Here is a 16,703-nt window from a genome sequence, read left to right on the forward strand (position 1 = left end):
GTCACTGTTGGGGGGGGGGCTTGCCGTGGGAAGGGTGTACGTGCAGAGATGAGAGGAGGATAGAAAATAAATGTATGGACAGCTCAGTGCGGAGCGGCATGAAGACGATAAGACGGTGCCGCAACACAGGGACTGGAGGGGCGGTGCGGGAGCTGAGGGAACAGAGAGGCACCAAGGCCAAGACCCGGATCCACAGAGCGGGAACTGCCAGTGCAAAGGCCCTGAGGCAGGACTGTGCTTAGGAGCAGCAGAAGGCAGTACCTATGGAAGGAGGAAGAGGAGATGACCACGTTTTTTTGTGTGGTTATGGCGGAGATTGTCAAAATGGTCATACCATGCCAGGTACACAGTAGTCCCTCAGCTGGTGCCATGAAAGTACTATGCCCAAGCAGCTGCAGGATCCCAAAGGAAAGGGGCACTGGCAGCTTGCAGGAGTCAGGGAAGGCCAGGAAAAGGAGGTGACATCTGAGCTGGGGGCTGGCAGGACCAGTACGATTTCATTATGCAGACCAGGGGGGAAGGGGGCATTTGGGCGGTGGTATAGCATGGGCAAAGCACTGTGGCCAGAAACACAGGGTGTGCAAGTGACAGGCAGTCAGGCGAGGGGCAGCCTGCAGCCAGACTTTCCAGGGCCCAGGGGAAAAAAAATGTTCACAGGCCGCTGGTAGGGCTGCAAATGGACGCAGGCTTTTTGGAAGGCACTTTGGCAATGTTTACTAAAAGCATAAACTCATGCTGCTTTGAGCCAACAGCTCCCCTTCCAGGAACTGACCCGAGGATCTCTACACACACACACACACACACACACACACACACACATGTGCACAGACGTTTGTGCAGGATGTTCACTGCAGCACGGCTTGTTGTAGTGAAACAGGAAAAATGATCTAAACGACTATCTGTGCAGAGGACTGGCCGGTTGATTGTGGCATATCCCCCCAGCGCAATGCTGGGCTCTGGTTAGAGAGGATGAGCCCAGAGCGGCTGCTGTGGCCGCACGTCAAGATACAGTGTTAAGTGGGAGAAGCCAGGCGCCAAACTGGAATGTGTGGCATGGGCCAATTGTGATGCATAGAAAATTGTAATTTCCTACGCATCAAAATACAGATTATGCATTATTAGCATGGGCATACTTATCACCCACTACATACATTACACACAAACTCCTTGTATGCAAATATATACATACTCATTTATTGGCAGATATAACAAAGAGCACATCTGCGAGGACTTCCAAAACACTGCTGACAGTAGCTGACCCTGGGAAATGGGACCGAGAGGGCTCAGGGAGGGGAGTATTGCATTTCGTCACCTTTTCTCTTTCTGTTGTTTGATTATTTTGTTTGGATAGTATTTTGCTTGTATAATTTTAAAAAGTAACATGAGGGTTATGTTTGGCCCCTCTGGCATTGGAATTGCCCCTTTTCCACATCTGCCCCCTGATGAGGCAGAGCCCGTCTCCCCCTCTAGGAGGTGACGCTGCCGGACACTCGCGCCCCCTGTGTTCCTTGCAGCCAGGGACATGGGACTGACAGGTGCAGCCTCAGACTCCCCAGCCTCACACTCGGATCCTGAAGCTGGTGCCAGGCAGCAGCTGGCAAGCGGGGAGTCTGGTATGGTTGTGGGGGTGGCAACGGTGACACTCACCCTAGAAGTGTCCAGCGCCCACGGGACAAGCCGCACCGTCCATGCTCAGCCATAGGGTGGAGGAAATCCCCATGGGTGTGCCTGGCGGTGGGACTGGGGGCACCACCACAGGCTGTGTGGTCTCCACGGGGATCCGCCGGCCATCCTGGAGACTCTTCGAGCTGCCCAGTATTTGTTAACGAACTCCTCAACTGCTTAAATCGGCTGGGGGTGATTTCTGTGGCTTGAGATTAAGAACCCCTGAGTGTCGGAGAGTGTGATGGAAGATGAAGGACGAAGGGCTGACCCGGAGGGAGGAGAGAGGAGGGAGAGAGAAAGAAGACCAGAGATGGCGTGTACAGAAAAGGGTGTCTGTATGTGTCATAGTATGGGAAACGGGAAGTCAGCACAGGAGCAACCTAACGAGATTTGCATTTCGTGGGGCCAAATGGAGGCAGGTCCGGGGAGCACCAGGCTGGCATGGAAAGATCAGTGGGAAGCTAGGGCAGAGTCCGCAGGAGGGATGAGGAATTCTGAAGCAGGGAAGCCACCACGGGGAGGCTGGAACAGGGCTGCAGGGAGAGATCTGGATGACACTGAGGGGGTGACTTATCAGGCGTTGGGCAGGAGAGACAGGGACGAGTCTAGGGAGACTCCCAGGTCTCTGGCTTGGACAGTGGGGTGAGCAACAATGCTGCAAAATGAAAGGGCACTGAGGGGGTGGGGCAGCGTGCTGGGGGAGGGGGTGTCCGGCAGACAGTATGTTATCCCAGCCCAGAGCTCAAGGGCGCACTGCAGGCCGGCTTCAGGCGTAGACTGGAGCCTGGTGTACCGGGGAGTCCTGGGCAAAAGGCACCAGCGGCTCTCCAAAGTCGGGGTGGGGGAGGGGCCGGGGTGGGGGAGGGGCCGGGGTGGGGAGGAACACCTGTATTTGTAGAGTTTGCCAGTATCTGTGGTAATAAATACTCCCACCACAGTTGGTTTCCACCCATCGGTTTGATGTCACTGAACAAGGAACTGGTTCAACTATATAGTACTTTCATGATACAGATCATGTAGATGAAAATAATCTTAAGAACATAGATAATAGTTAAATAATTAGAAATTTATTAATTTTGAATATTTATCACCTTTATATTTGTTTGTCTGTTTTATTTTATTTTATTTTATTTTTTTTGAGACAGGGTTTCACTCAGTTTCCCAGGCTGGAGTGAGTGCAGTGGGGCAATCCTAGCTCACTGCAACCTGTAACTCCAGGGCTCAAGCGATCCTCCTACCTCAGCCTCCCGAGTAGCTGGGGCTACAGGTGTACACCATGGCGCCTGGCTAGTTTCTAAATTTTTTTCTGGAGAGAGACACGGTCTCACCATGTTTCTCATGCTGGTCTTGTATTCCTGGCCTCAAGCGATCCTCTCACCTTAGCCCCCCAAATTGCTGGGATTACAACTATGAGCCACTGTGCCTGGCTTATCAGCTTTGTTTTTAACATAATTTATTTAATTGTAAATTTTTATGATTTAAATGTTTTTTTTTTTGAGATAGGGTCTCACTCTGTCACCCAGAGTAGAGAGCAGTGGCACCATCATAGCTCACTGTAACCTCCAACTGCTGGGCTGAAGCGATCCTCCTGCCTCAGCCTCCCAAGTAGCTGAGACTACAGGCACATGCCACCATGCCTGGCTAATGTTTTAAAAATTTTGAAGAGACGGGGTCTCAGTATATTGCCCAGTCTGATTTTGAACTCCTAGCCTCAAGCGATCCTCCCTCTTCGGCCTCCCAAAGTGCTGAGATTACAGGCATGAACCACTCACTATGCCCAGCCAGATTTAATTTTTAATAATGGCCATAACGACTGGTTTGCACAATTCCTGAACCTTTAACAATTGTTCTCATGAGTCGGGCCAAGCCAGATGGGTACACTACTGGGTTTGGAGTCATTAGCAGAGAGACGGGGATGGAGCCATGGGGATGACTCCATCGTCCGGGGGAACGTGGAGAGGGAAAAGAAGAGAGGGCCGAGAACAGAGTCCTGAGACGCTGCAACCTTCATGGGTGGCCAGAGGCCGAGGAGCCTGGGGACAGGCTGAGAAGGTGCAGCAGAGAGTGAGGAGGAGGCCAGAGGGGGGGCCAGTGGCAGGAAGGCGGCTGCTGGGAGCTTAACAGCAGTGAGCCCGAAGAGGAAAGGGGCCTCAAACGGAAGCCTCCAGGAGAAAGTGACATTTAAGCCGAGTTTTGAAAGATGAGAACGACCTTACAAGTGGTGGTCAGCATTCCCACCACAGGTTGTGGCAGGTGGAAAAGTCCAGAGTTTATTCTTGCACTTGGAGAAGTCCAGTGCTAAGCAGTCTCCAGTTGGTGTGGTGACTGCACAGCTGTCAGGAACCCAGACTCCTACTTTCTTTTTTTTCTTTTTTGAGACAGAGTCTTGCTTTGTTGCCCAGGCTAGCGTGAGTGCCCTGGCATCAGCCTAGCTCACAGCAACCTCAAACTCCTGGGCTCAAGCGATCCTCCTGCCTCAGCCTCCCGAGTAGCTAGGACGACAGGCAGGAGCCACCATGCCCGACTAATTATATATATATATATATATATATATCAGTTGGCCAATTAATTTCTTTCCATTTATAGTAGAGACGGGGTCTTGCTCTTGCTCAGGCTGGTTTCAAACTCCTGACCTGGAGCAATCCGCCCGCCTCAGCCTCCCAGAGTGCTAGGATGACAGGCGTGAGCCACCACGCCCAGCCCAGACTCCTACTTTCTGATGCACCATCCTTAGTACAGGGATTTCATCCTCAAGGTGACCTCATGGCCCAAGATGGCTACTGCAGCTGCAGTCATCACATCTATGCAGACAGACAGCAGGAGAAGGGGAAGGAAATAGGGTAAACAGAGCACCTGCCCGTTGTCTGTCTCTTTCTTAAGGAGTCTTCCCAGAAGCCAACAACTTGAGTTTCTCTCTCCTTGGCTACCTCTAGCTTCGGTTAGGCTAGAAAAGTATGGTCATTTAGCTGGGCATATGACTTCCCAGAATAAAACTGGGAGAAAGGGAGAAAGGTTACTGAGTGAGCCACTAGCATCTCTGTCTCTACTTCTTCTTTTTTTATTTTTATTTTGGAGACAGAGTCTCGCTTTGTTGCCCAGGCTAGAGTGAGTGCCATGGCATCAGCCTAGCTCACAGCAACCTCAAACTCCTGGGCTCAGGCGATCCTCCTGCCTCAGCCTCCTACGTAGCTGGGACTACAGGCATGTGCCACCATGCCCGCCTAATTTTTTCTATATATATTAGTTGGCCAATTAATTTCTTTCTATTTTTTTATAGTAGAGCCGGGGTCTCGCTCTTGCTCAGGCTGGTTTTTAACTCCTGACCTCGAGCAATCCGCCCGCCTCGGCCTCCCAGAGTGCTAGGATGACAGGCGTGAGCCACCGCGCCAGGCCTTTTCTGTAACTTTTTTATTTTGAAAAATTTCAAACTCAGAGAAAAGGTGCAAGAATAGTACCTACAGAACCTGCAGAAAAGTTGCAATATCAGTGACAATGAACACCTGAACATCCTTGACCTAGGTTCACTGAGTGTTAGCCAATTGCGGGGGTGGGGATACCCCTATCTTTCTTCCTCTCTCTGCATATGTGCTATCCCCAGAAAGGGGCATGGGTCTGGGGCTGTCACTTTCCAGCAGGATGGATTCTCTCCCCCGCCCTTTAGAGCATAGGGTGGCAAAGCTCAGGCTCCCGTGTCCCTGCTGGGCAGGCCCTAGACCTGCGAGTCTCAGGACCGCCCGTTGTTTCGGCGCCCCCTCCCCAGACCAGGGACCTTTCTGTTCTGCCCTTCCCTTTCCTCCTCCTAAGAATGTACTGAGGAGGGCGGGCGCGGAGGCTCACGCCTGTAACCCTAGCACTCTGGGAGGCCGAGGCGGGTGGATTGTTCGAGGTCAGGAGTTCGAAACCAGCCTGAGCAAGAGCAAGACCCCATCTCTACTATAAATAGAAAGAAAGTAATTGGACAGCTAATATATATAGAAAAAAAATTAGCCAGGTATGGTGGCGCATGCCTGTAGTCCCAGCTACTCGGGAGGCTGAGGCAGGAGGATCGCTTGAGCCCAGGAATTTGAGGTTGCTGTGAGCAAGGCTGATGCCAGGGCACTCACTCTAGCCTGGGCAACAAATCAAGACGCTGTCTCAAAAAATAAAAAAAAAAAATAGAAAGAAATTAATTGGGCAACTAGTATATATAGAAAAAATTAGTCGGGCATGGTGGTGCATGCCTGTAGTCCCAGCTACTCAGGAGGCCGAGGCAGGAGGATCACTTGAGCCCAGGAGTTTGAGGCTGCTGTGAGCTAGGATGGTGCCATGGCACTCCAGCCCAGGGAACAGAGCAAGACTCTGTCTCCAAAAGAAAAAAAACGTACGGAGGAGAGTGGCCAGGCAGCTCCAGGGGAGGGACAGGGCAGACTGCGGGAGGGTGGAGGGAATGCCGGGTGGAGCAGCTGAGCAAAGGGCTCTCTTAGGCGGATCTGGGGGTCCCAGCCCTGCCGGGTTCCACAACAATCCAGACATTCCTTCACCATGCCGTGTTGATTAGCCGTTCAGCAACGTCCCTGCTGTCCAGAGGCCTCTGGGTGGGCAGGCTCCGTGCAGGGCAGGCAGGATGGGAGCTGAGGACAGGGAGGGGACGGGTGGCATCTACTGCATACCCTCTGTGTGCCAGGCACTCGTCCATGATTTCTTCAAGTCCTCAAAGCAATCCTTCCAAGCAGGCATGTTCATTCCCGTCTACAAAAAGAGGAAGCTGACACCCAGAGAGGGGAAGTCCCTGGCATTTGTTCTTTTATTTATTTATTTATTTTTGAGACAGAGTCTCACTTTGTTGCCCAGGCTAGAGTGAGTGCCGTGGCGTCAGCCTAGCTCATAGCAACCTCAGACTCCTGGGCTCAAGCGATTCTCCTGCCTCAGCCTCCCGAGTAGCTGGGACCACAGGCATGCGCCACCATGCCCGGCTAATTTTTTCTATATATATTAGTTGGCCAATTAATTTCCTTCTATTTATAGTAGAGACGGGGTCTCGTTCTTGCTCAGGCTGGTTTCGAACTCCTGACGGAGAGCGATCTGCCCGCCTCGGCCTCCCAGAGTGCTAGGATGACAGGCGTGAGCCACCTCGCCCGGCCCGTTCCTTCTTTTCAGTCAGTTTTTCCCGGGTGGCAGCTACCATGCCAGGTGCAGGAGATGCAGCAGGAAACAAGGCTGGCAACGCCCTTTCTCTTCTGGGACTTAACATTCCAGCAGGACGGGACAGACAGTTAACGAGTGTGCTGGGCACCGCGTAAGATGCTTCGGACTGTGCTGCTCTTGTCAAAGTGGTCAGTGACACTCACCTTGCTAAATAGCCCGGCCAGTTCTCCCTCCTCGTCCTGGCTTCTGAGAAGCTCCTGGGAGCCAGGAGCTGCTGTAGGCATTGGGGACACAGCCGGGAACGAAAGAGGCCTCAGGGACATCGTATTCTGGTAGAGGAAGGCAGACAGTAAGTGAACTAGATTAGTAAGAAATACGGTGTGTCAGGAGGTGACAAATGTTTGGGGGAAGGAAGGGGAGGAAGACACAGGGAATTGCTGGGGTGGGGCTGAGCGTGCACAGTTAAGTAGGACACAAGGAGGCCGCCCCCGAGCCAGGCCAGGAAGCCAGGGACACCTGGCGGGCAGTCCTGGGGCAGGAGTTGGAACACCCGGGTGACTGACAGCCACTGTGGCTGCAGCAGGGGAGGGAGAGGAAGGCCAGAGGGATGACGGGGCCTCGTGGACCCTGGCACTGGGCACAGAGGAGCGACGTGATCCAACTTTCATTTTACCGGCTGCTATGTAGGGAGGAGACCAATTTTTGGGCAAGGGTGAAACCTGGAGAAGACCAGTTCAGGCAAGGTGACCGTCACTTGGGCTGGGGAGGTGGCAATGGAGATGAAGGGAAGTGGTGGGGTGCTGGGCATGTTTCGAAGGTGGAACTGAAGATAGCATGTGCTGATGGGTTAGAAAGACGGGAGTCCGGGACCATTCCAGAGTTTTTGGCTGAGCAATGAGAAGGATGGAGAAGACCATGGGAAGAGCAAGCCTGGGGCTGAGGGGTGGGGGTGAGGTGTCAGGGACTCAGCATCGGGTGTGATGACTCTGAGGTGCACGTTAGGCAGTTGGATATGCTCTTCTGGACGTAGGGGGCAGACGTCACTGTATTAGTGACACCCAATGCCCACGACTGGGTGAGAGCACCAAGCAGCAAGTGTTAACAGGGCAGAGAGGAGGTCCCAGGGCTTATTCCTGGGACCTTCTGAAGCAAAGAGGAAGAACCATCAGTTGTGTTGGCAGCCGTGCCCCCCCCCCAGAGCCTAAACCCATGCCTGGCACACAGCGACTGGTGGGTCAGCATTTGTTGAATGAATAGCCGACTGAATCAAGCAACGAGTAGTGCTAAGCGCTAAGAAGGAAACAGACCAGAGTGATGAGTTAGTCTATGAGGGGAAGCTGCCTTCTTTCTTTCTTTCTTTCTTTATTTATTTTGAGACAGAGTCTCGCTTTGTTGCCCAGGCTAGAGTGAGTGCCGTGGCGTCAGCCTAGCTCACAGCAACCTCAAACTCCTGGGCTCAGGTGATCCTCCTGCCTCAGTAGTAGTAGCTGGGACGACAGGCATGCGCCACCATGCCCGGCTAATTTTTTCTCTATATATATTAGTTGGCCAATTAATTTCTTTCTATTTATAGTAGAGGCGGGGGGGGGGGTGTGTCTCGCTCTTGCTCAGGCTGGTTTTGAACTCCTGACCTCGAGCGATCCGCCCACCTCGGCCTCCCAGAGTGCTGGGATGACAGGCGTGAGCCACGGCGCCCGGCCTGGAAAAGTCGTCTTCTTCAGACAGTGTGGTCAGGGACGACCCCTGAGAAGGTGACATTCGAGCCAAGTCCTGAAGGACAAGAAGTCAGCCACGTACAGGGGTGCAGAGGGGATGGCAGGTGAAAGGCTCTGAGGCAGGAATGAAGCTGGCCTCCGGAGGGCCCATGTGCAGGGTGCTGTGAGCCTGGACCGCCCAGGAAGTGGCAAGCTCAGAGCCTGGACTTCGGGTCACACTGCGGGGGTCCTGTAGGGTGTTAAACAGCGGAGGTAAGTGATCGGGTACATGTTTTATTAATATATGCTCCATCTGAGGTGTGTGGGGAACGTCCTGTAGGGGGCAGAGTGCAGGCAAGGGGCATGTTAGCAAAGACTCATGCAGTGGCCAAGGCCACAGCCGCTTGCCTGGGGTGTGGGGAGAGTAGGGAGGGAGAGGGATGGGCAGATTCAAGATATTTTAGGAACAGAATGGCAGGGGCGGGATTCAGGAGCCCCTGCTCATTCAGTCCCACAGGCAGACTTGGGGGCCTCAGGTAGGGGCCAGAACCCCAGTAGGGCCGCCAGGGGGTTTGCTTTTAGGGTCTCTCCTAGTCACCCCAATCCCAGACTCCAGGGCTGCCCCAGGCTGCAGGATGTGGAAGGTGGCGGGAAGGGGTACTGTGGCCGCCGGGAGGGTCGTTCCGTGCCGCGCTCTGGACGGGGCAGCTAAGGCAGCAGAGGCCATGCCCAGGACTAGGGGGCAGTCCTTCCTCCCTTCTTCTCCATCCAGTCTAGATGCAGGGTCTCTCCGCAAGCCCGATCATCCCGCCAGCGCTCCCTCTGTTCAAAATTCTTTGGCGGTCCTCCCATGGAGAAGCGGGATCATGTGCCCTGTTTGGGATCCGGGCCTGTGACTCTCGCAGAATGCAGTGGGCCTGGCGCTGTGCCAGGCTTCAGGCCCAGGCCACAGGAAACCGGCAGCTTCTGCTCCCCATCTCCTCTTGCAGGAGCCCGGGCCACCGTGCGGGGAGGAAGCCAGGCACCCCGTGAGGAGGCCGCTCCCCCAGCTGCGGCTCAGCTCACAGCCGGCATCAGCTGCCCCACCTGTGAGCGACCAGGGCCTCCAGCCCCAACCCGTCAGCCGCCCCGGCTGATCTTGCTTTGGAGGGGAGACGGGCTGTCCCTACTGAGCACTGCCCGAATTGCAGATTTGTGAGCAAGACACTCGGTTATTACAGGTTTAGGCCACTGGGTTTGAGGTGATTCGTTGCACTGCGATAGATAACTAGAGCACCGTGCGTCACTTCCCCACGGCTCACCTGCCACCAAATACCGTGGGGTTTCCTCCTCTCCAATCCAGGATCTTCTCTGCCACCCCATCTGTCCCCTAGACAACTACATTAGCGTCCTAATTGATGTCCTTCCACACACTCTTGCAGCTGGCAGGGTTGTTTCCTACACAGCAGTCCGGAGAACTTGCTGGAAAGCAGATCTGATTACCTCCTGGGCCAGTCTGTGCCCACTTGCAGCGCTCAGTGCTCACTGCTGCCCCTGGGACCACTTTCCCCTCTGGGCTTCGGCCACACTGGTCTGTCTCCTCTTCCCCCGGCACCTGCGTGCTCTGTGCCTCAGGGCCTTTGCACATCCGGTCCCTCTCACTGAGACGCCCTCCCCCACCTACCTAGCTATTTCTCGCTTATGCCTTAGGTCTCAGCTCAGGTATCACCTTTTCAGTGAACTGCTTCTAACACATGGGTTCTGAAAATGGGGTCCCTGACCAGCACCACCTGGGAACTTGTTAGAAATGCAAATAGCCTCAGGCCCAAGCCCAGAGTGAGGAGTCGGGATTCCGGGACAGGGCCCAGCACTCTGTGATTAACAAGCCCTGCAGGTGATTCTGATCCGGGCCCTTGAGGAGGCTGCTCTGAAGCCCAGGTGAGGTCGTGGACTTTGTCTTCTTTGTCTTCTCCCACCCCTGAGTCCACAGGTGTGTGTTTGTGAGGACACAGGTCTCCGTGAGACTGACGAGCATCGGCTGCCCACCTGCCCAGGTGCAAGGCCGCTCATCACTGCACCCCAGCACCCAGCCTGGGCCCTGCACGCCCCAGCCGCTTAAGGGTGCGGGTGGCTCAGACTTGACTGTCAGCCTCCGGATGGCCCGGGGAGCCCCAGGTATGGGGAGGAGCAGGTCCTTTTACAGGGTCTGGGACCCTAATAGTGGCGGGGGGGGGGCGAATGCAAAACTTGAAAGAATTCTGGGGGGCTTCAGCACCTGCAGAGAAGGGGCGGATCGGAAGGCTGGGAAGGGGTGTCCAGGGCTCCCCCCCTCTCTTCCCCTTCCCTGTCCTTCCCCACCCTGGGGAGCCCCCAGGTGGCTTCTCTTGAGCACCCAGGTGGGCCTTGTTGTATGGGCTTTATGTGTTTTACAGCATTGAATACTTACAAGCTTATGAGTTGCACATGATTGATACTCCTATTTCACAGAAGGGGAAACTGAGGCTCACTGAGGCTCAGTAAGTTGGCTGAGGTCAGGGTAGGCTAGGATTTGCACCAGGGCTGTGGCACTGTGGCACTGCCCACTGCCATGGATGCCGGGGAGAGGACACTCAGATGGGGTCAGAGGTGACGCGGGGGCCGTGTGGAGCCCCATGCGCCCGCAGGCGACTGTGCAGCGGGAAGCAGGGCCCAGTGGTGCCAGACCTCAAGAGAAACCGAAAATATGGAATTTAATGTAAAACTCCCTGTGTCCAAATGTAGCAAATGACTAAAATTTTTGAAAACTCAGATTCTTCCAGAGCCCGGGCGAATGCCCACCTTCTGCCCTCTGCGGGGCAACCCGTCTAATTCAGGGGCTCCCCCGTGGGATGCGGAGCCCAGGTGTCCACTCCTGCTGCTGGGCCCCACTGGGCGGGGCTGGGTTTGCCTGGCCACAGCTGTGTCCCCAGCCCCCCCCCCCCCCGGGGCCTGCATGCGGAAGGCGCTCACCAAATGCTTGCTGATGGCAAGAACCTGGTAGCCTCTCCACTTCTGAGCTCCTCCCCTCACCTGCCCTACGCAGCGGTGGGGGTGCCGGCCGGTGGGTTAAAAGCTGGCAGCTGGGGGCTTTCACGTCCTCCATGGAGCCTGAGCCTGAGCCCGGCATGGCCACCGCCAGCCCTGTGAGTCCACCTGGGGACAGCCGGGGCCAGGCTCACAGCCCACCCTGACGCCTTTCTTTGGTCAGGTGAGTGAAGCTGAGGGTGGAATCCAAAAGTGGGACGAGGAGAAGGAGGAAGAGGAGGAAGAGGAGGAGGAGACCGCAGTGGGGGCTGCAGGAGGCGAGGCTCTGAGCTCTCCCAGGACGCCTCTTGTGGGCGAGCCCGGGGCAGACGGCTGTGCAGGGGCCACGCCCGAGCTGCACCTGCTGCAGAACAGGTAGGCGCGCGGAACACAGCGCAACACAGACCCCTGCTCTCGGGCGGTGCGGCGTTGGGCAACCCTTCTTCTCTCGGGCGCTAGGTCCTCACCACGAGAGGCCAGAGCTGGCCTGAGCCTTGGGTCCTGTTGGCCCCTCGGGGCTGACACCACCACTCCGCCATAACTGAGATGCCTGGGAGGGGTCTGTGCCCAGTCCCGTCTCCCAGGTTGCCCCTGCTAGGGAGGGGTGCTGCGGGGGTGGGCATGGGCGGCGCTCTGCTTCCCGGCCCCTCCCGCCCTCTAGGTGGGCCCTGTGGTTCTTAAAGAACAGCCGCAGCCGGGCCTGGCGGGACAACCTGCAGCTGGTCACCAAGGTCCACACCGTGGAGGACTTCTGGGCGTAAGTGTCTGCCCCAGGAGGGCGGGGGGCGAAGCCTGACTCCTCCTGGGGGGTTGATTCCTACCCAGCCTTGCCCGCCTTGCCTAGGGCCCCTCCACGCTGGGCGAGGGCTGGGGCTGGTGGGTGCTGCCCAGAGGGCACGGGGGAGGGGCACACCGCCACTTTCCAGGGCGTAGGGGAGAGCCCAGCAAGGGGAGGCTGGGGAGGTTGGCTCCGACCCTGCCACTGCACGGCTTTGTGATGGGGGTCAGGCTCCTTCCCCTCTCTGAGCCTGCCTCGGAGGCTGTCGGGTGCCCCAGGCAGGGCTAGGGAAAGGGCTGCACAGCCCCTGGGCAGCATGAGAGAGCCCCGGGGGCTCAGGCTTCACCGTGGGGGATCCAGGGAGAAGGGGTCTGGAGGGCTCGGGCAATGGCAGGCCAAGGCTCAGTGGTGGGAAGCTGGGGCCCGGTGAGGAGTGGGGCGGCTGAGCCAGCTGGAACCAGGCCTTAAAACGCCTTGACTTTCAGCGTGGGGGGTGGGCTCTCCAGGTTGTACAGTCACAGCAAGCTGGCCAGCAAGCTCTCTCCCGGCTGCGACTACGCCCTGTTCAAGGCAAGCTCTGCTCTCCCCTCCTCCCACGCGGACAGGGGCTGATCCTGGCGACTCGGCTGCGTTAATCCCTCGGAGGGCATGGGGTGCCACCCACAGCCTCTCTGAGCACAGATGTGACTGCGGTCAGAGTCGGAGGAAGGCCGCACAGGAGCCCGGACGGAGCACGCCAGGCCTGAGCTGGCTGCACCTCCAAGGCCATTCGGGTGGGGGAGGGGAAGCGGGAAGAGGCTGAGGATGGAGCCCGGTTTCCGGCCTGGCTCCTTCTCCAGGACGCTCCTCCATGTCCACACCCAGTTTCAGAGGCGCTGACCTTGGTTTTAAAGATTTCCCAGGTGGCTTCTGCCCAGCAACATATGGGGACCACGCAGCCAAGCCCGGGAGGTCTACCCTCGCCCACCTTGGGGTCCGGGCTACCCCCCACTTGAACTTTTGTCCCAAGGAACTCGGGGCAGTAAAGGACACACACACACACACACACACACACTCACACGGCTATGACAGGTGGCCAGTACTGAGGCTCAGGCCCTGTGGGAGTGCAGACGAGCACCTGTGTGTGGCTGGGTGGTGGGACCTGCTTGTGCAGAGGGAGGAAGGTGAGAAGAGGGCCTGGCCTGTTTAGAACGGGAAGGTAGCTGGGTCTCCACTTCTCTTCCAACAAAGGGTGGCAGTTGACTGGCCACCTACCTCACAGGATGGCATCGAGCCCACGTGGGAAGACGGCAGGAACAGGCAGGGTGGCCGCTGGCTGGTCAGCCTGGCCAAGAAGCAGCGCCACAGTAAGCTGGACCAACTGTGGCGGGACACGGTGAGGGGGCAGGGGAAGGAACCGGGGCAGGCCCCGTGGTGGCAGTGCTATCGAGGACAGGGGCAGTCTCTGTGCCCCAGGTCTCACCAGCCCACCCCCGCCCCTCGGCCCAGCTGCTGTGTCTGATAGGGGAGAGCTTCGAGGAACACGGCGGCGAGGTGTGTGGGGCCGTGGTCAGCATCCGCACCAACGGGGACAAGATTGCCGTGTGGACCGGGGAGGCGGAAAACCAGGAGGCCGTCCTGCACATCGGGTGAGGGGCTCTCTGGCACTGGGTGGGGCTGAGCTCTTCTGGGGGAGGTGGCTTGGCTTGAAGGGAGACCTCTGCACGCCCTCTCCGCCTTCTCCATTACTCATCTGTGTAAAAGGGGTTTGGAACCTAGACTTCCAGCTATTCCTAGCAGTAGAACTCTCCTTTGTGTTAGTCCTATTTTGGGTTTCTATATGGGTAAGATACAAAACAAACGAGAGTGGCTGGGGCTGGAATGCAGGCAGGAGTTTGGGCAAAGGACACCCTCTGCTGACCACTCCTCTCCTGTCCCCCGTGTGCCCCCACCCAGGCGTGTCTACAAAGAGTACTTGGGCCTCTCCGCAAAGACCGTCATCGGGTACCAGGCCCATGCAGACACGGCCGCCAAGAGCAACTCCCTAGCCAGGAACAAGCTGGTGGTGTGAGGGGGGGCCTTGGCACCCCTCCTGTTTCGTGGGACAGCTTCTTACTGCTGTGTTGGGGAGCAAGACTTGGGCGTAGACAGCCTGGCTCTTACGGGTCAAGGGAACAGGAATATGTATGTTTCAACAGCAGCGGGGGCCCAGGCTTAGGGGTGCCGTGGTGGCAGCAGCCCGAGGGCTTGGCTTGTCCAGGAGCCACGCACTGGGCAGGGTGGAGGGGGCACCTGGGCTTGCTTGTTTCATCTGGGTGTGGGTGAGAGACGGGGGAAGAAGGGGACCAGCACTTACTCTGTGCCTGCTTGGGAAGGGGACTAAGTGGCTTGCAGGCCAGGCTCTTCCATTGAAGGGGAGGGGGCTCAAGGCCACTGACACTCCAAGGGGTGGAGTTCCAAGACAAGGGGGGGGCTTCTCTGTGACTCCTCTGCCTAAACAGCTTTCAGGGTTGCCTCTCCTCAGACCTGTAGCTTTGGCGGCCACCCTGGATCCTGTTCAGGCTTGCCCTGTGACAACCAAAATGCTCACCCCTCCCGTGCGCGTGCGGCTGGGCCCTGGCCTGGGCCGGAGGGTTTGAGGGAGAGCCGCATCCGCACAGAGGGCTGCGTGGGGAGCCCTGCGTGGCTTCTCGCCTTGTCCTCTGGGGCCAGGGGTGTCTGTGCCTTGCTTGGCTCAGGGCCAGGCTGACAACGGAAGGGGGTGGGTAGCCCTGGGACCTCCTCTCTGCTCTGTTAGCGCTTGCTGTTTCGTGCTCTCACCCAGTCGTGGGCGTTGGGTGCCACTAAATACTTCTGAACTGTAAGGCTGGTGGCCGGCCCTGCCCTGCCCGGCCCGGCCCTGCCCTGCCCTGCCCAGCTTAAAAAGACTGCCTGGGGTAGTCGGTTGTTTCCTTCCTAATAAAGACGGATCGTTGTTCGGCCCCACTTTTTCTGTTTCTTTCTCCGCGGGAAAACTTTACATGAACAAAACTGGAATTGTTTTTAAGGAGTGCGCCCCTAAACCTCCATCTGCCCCCGTCCTGCCTTGAAGGGGCTCCTAGAGCTTCCTGGGGACTAAGGGGCCCGATCGGAGCCCAGGCTGGTAGAGGGGAGAAGGGTACGGCGGGGGACTGCAACCACCGCGCGGGCTGGGGCAGGGGCAGGGGCAGGGGCAGGGGCAGGGGCAGGGGCAGGGGCAGGGGCAGGGGCAGGGGCAGGGGCAGGGGCAGGGGCAGGGGCAGGGGCAGGGGCAGGGGCAGGGGCTGGGGCAGGTGCCCTAGCGGGGCTGCAGGGCAGGGCGCGGCGGGCGCGGCGCTCGCAGACCCGGATCCCGGGCGGTACGGGAGGAGCGTGCAAAGCGCCTCGGGCTCGCCTCCCGGTAAGAGGAGGCCCCGCAAGCGCGGTCAGCCCCGCCCCGCCCGCCCTCCGTTCGCCGGCAGCCCCTCTCCCCGGACGGGCTCCCACGGCGGCCGGCGCGGAGCCCCGCGGGGCTGGCGGACGTGGGGCTTCTCCGGGCCGCGGTCCCGCGCGCCAGCAGCGGCGTCTCCCGCGGGCTGGGAAGGGCGCCAGCGAGCTGCCGGCCGAGGCCCGGCCCAGGCGCGGCCCGAGGGAACGAGGGCAGGCTGGCGCGGAGCCCGGCGGGAGCGGGCGGAGCCGCGGAAGACCAGGCCGGAGGAGCTCCGGCGCCCGCCGCGGGGCCTGAAAGGGAAAGAAGCGGCGCAGCGGCCCGGGGGCGGGGCTCTGCGGGCGTAAATGCGGCTGCGGGGCGGAGCCAGGTCCGGGGGCGGAGCCAGGTCCGGGGGCGGAGCCAGGTCCGAGGGCGGGGCTCTGCGGCTGTAAACGGAGCCGGGTCTGGGGGCAGGGCTCTGCGGACGTAAATCCGGCTGCGGGGGCGGAGCCAGGTCCGGGGGGGCGGGGCTTTGTGCCTATAAATCCGGCTGCGGGGGGCGGAGCCAGGTCCGTGGGCGGGGCTCTGCAGGCATAAATCTGGCTGTGGGGGCGGAGCCAGGTCCGAGGACGGGGCTCTGCGGGCGTAAATCCGGCTGCGGGGGCGGAGTCAGGTGAAGGCGGAGCTGGGTCCGGGGGCGGGGCACTGCAGGCATAAATTCGGCTGTGGGGGCGGAGCCAGGCGAAGGTGGAGCCAGGTGTGTGGGGGGTGGGGCACTACGGGCATAAATCCGGCTGCGGGCGCGGGGGCTGTGGCGGAGGCGGAGCCAGGTCCAGGGGGCGGGGCACTGTGGGCATAAATCCGGCCATGGGGGGCGGAGTCAGGTGAAGGCGGAGCCAGGTCCGGGGGCGGGGCACTGCGGACATCAATCCAGCTCCGAGGGCATAAATCGGGCTGCGGGGGCGGAGCCAGGTCCAGGGGCGGGGCTCTGCGGGCATAAATCCGGCTGCGGCGG

The 16,703-nt window shown here is 58.5% G+C and overlaps 1 protein-coding gene across 1 annotated transcript; it reads left to right on the top strand.

Moving 5' to 3' along the window:
* The first annotated feature begins 9,333 nt into the window (after positions 1 to 9,333).
* Positions 9,334 to 14,579, top strand: EIF4E1B (eukaryotic translation initiation factor 4E family member 1B). The gene is made up of 10 exons (XM_075998419.1): positions 9,334 to 9,394; positions 9,473 to 9,571; positions 10,349 to 10,400; positions 10,453 to 10,637; positions 11,600 to 11,879; positions 12,166 to 12,261; positions 12,789 to 12,852; positions 13,544 to 13,657; positions 13,771 to 13,910; positions 14,218 to 14,579. Exons 1-10 carry the CDS (start codon positions 9,334 to 9,336, stop codon positions 14,330 to 14,332), a joined length of 1,206 nt encoding a protein of 401 aa, XP_075854534.1. The 3' UTR covers positions 14,333 to 14,579.
* Positions 14,580 to 16,703: the final 2,124 nt, after the last annotated feature.

Source organism: Microcebus murinus, chromosome 28 (assembly GCF_040939455.1).
Source record: "Microcebus murinus isolate Inina chromosome 28, M.murinus_Inina_mat1.0, whole genome shotgun sequence".
NCBI lineage: Eukaryota > Metazoa > Chordata > Mammalia > Primates > Cheirogaleidae > Microcebus > Microcebus murinus.

Excerpts from the sequence above, each read along its gene's own strand:
- EIF4E1B (XM_075998419.1), top strand. The coding sequence starts at position 9,334 with ATGGAGAAGCGGGATCATGTGCCCTGTTTGGGATCCGGGCCTGTGACT. Across the intron at positions 10,638-11,599 it reads GATGGCCCGGGGAGCCCCAG|CCCGGCATGGCCACCGCCAG; the intron begins GTATGGGGAGGA and ends CCTGAGCCTGAG. Across the intron at positions 13,911-14,217 it reads GAGGCCGTCCTGCACATCGG|GCGTGTCTACAAAGAGTACT; the intron begins GTGAGGGGCTCT and ends GCCCCCACCCAG.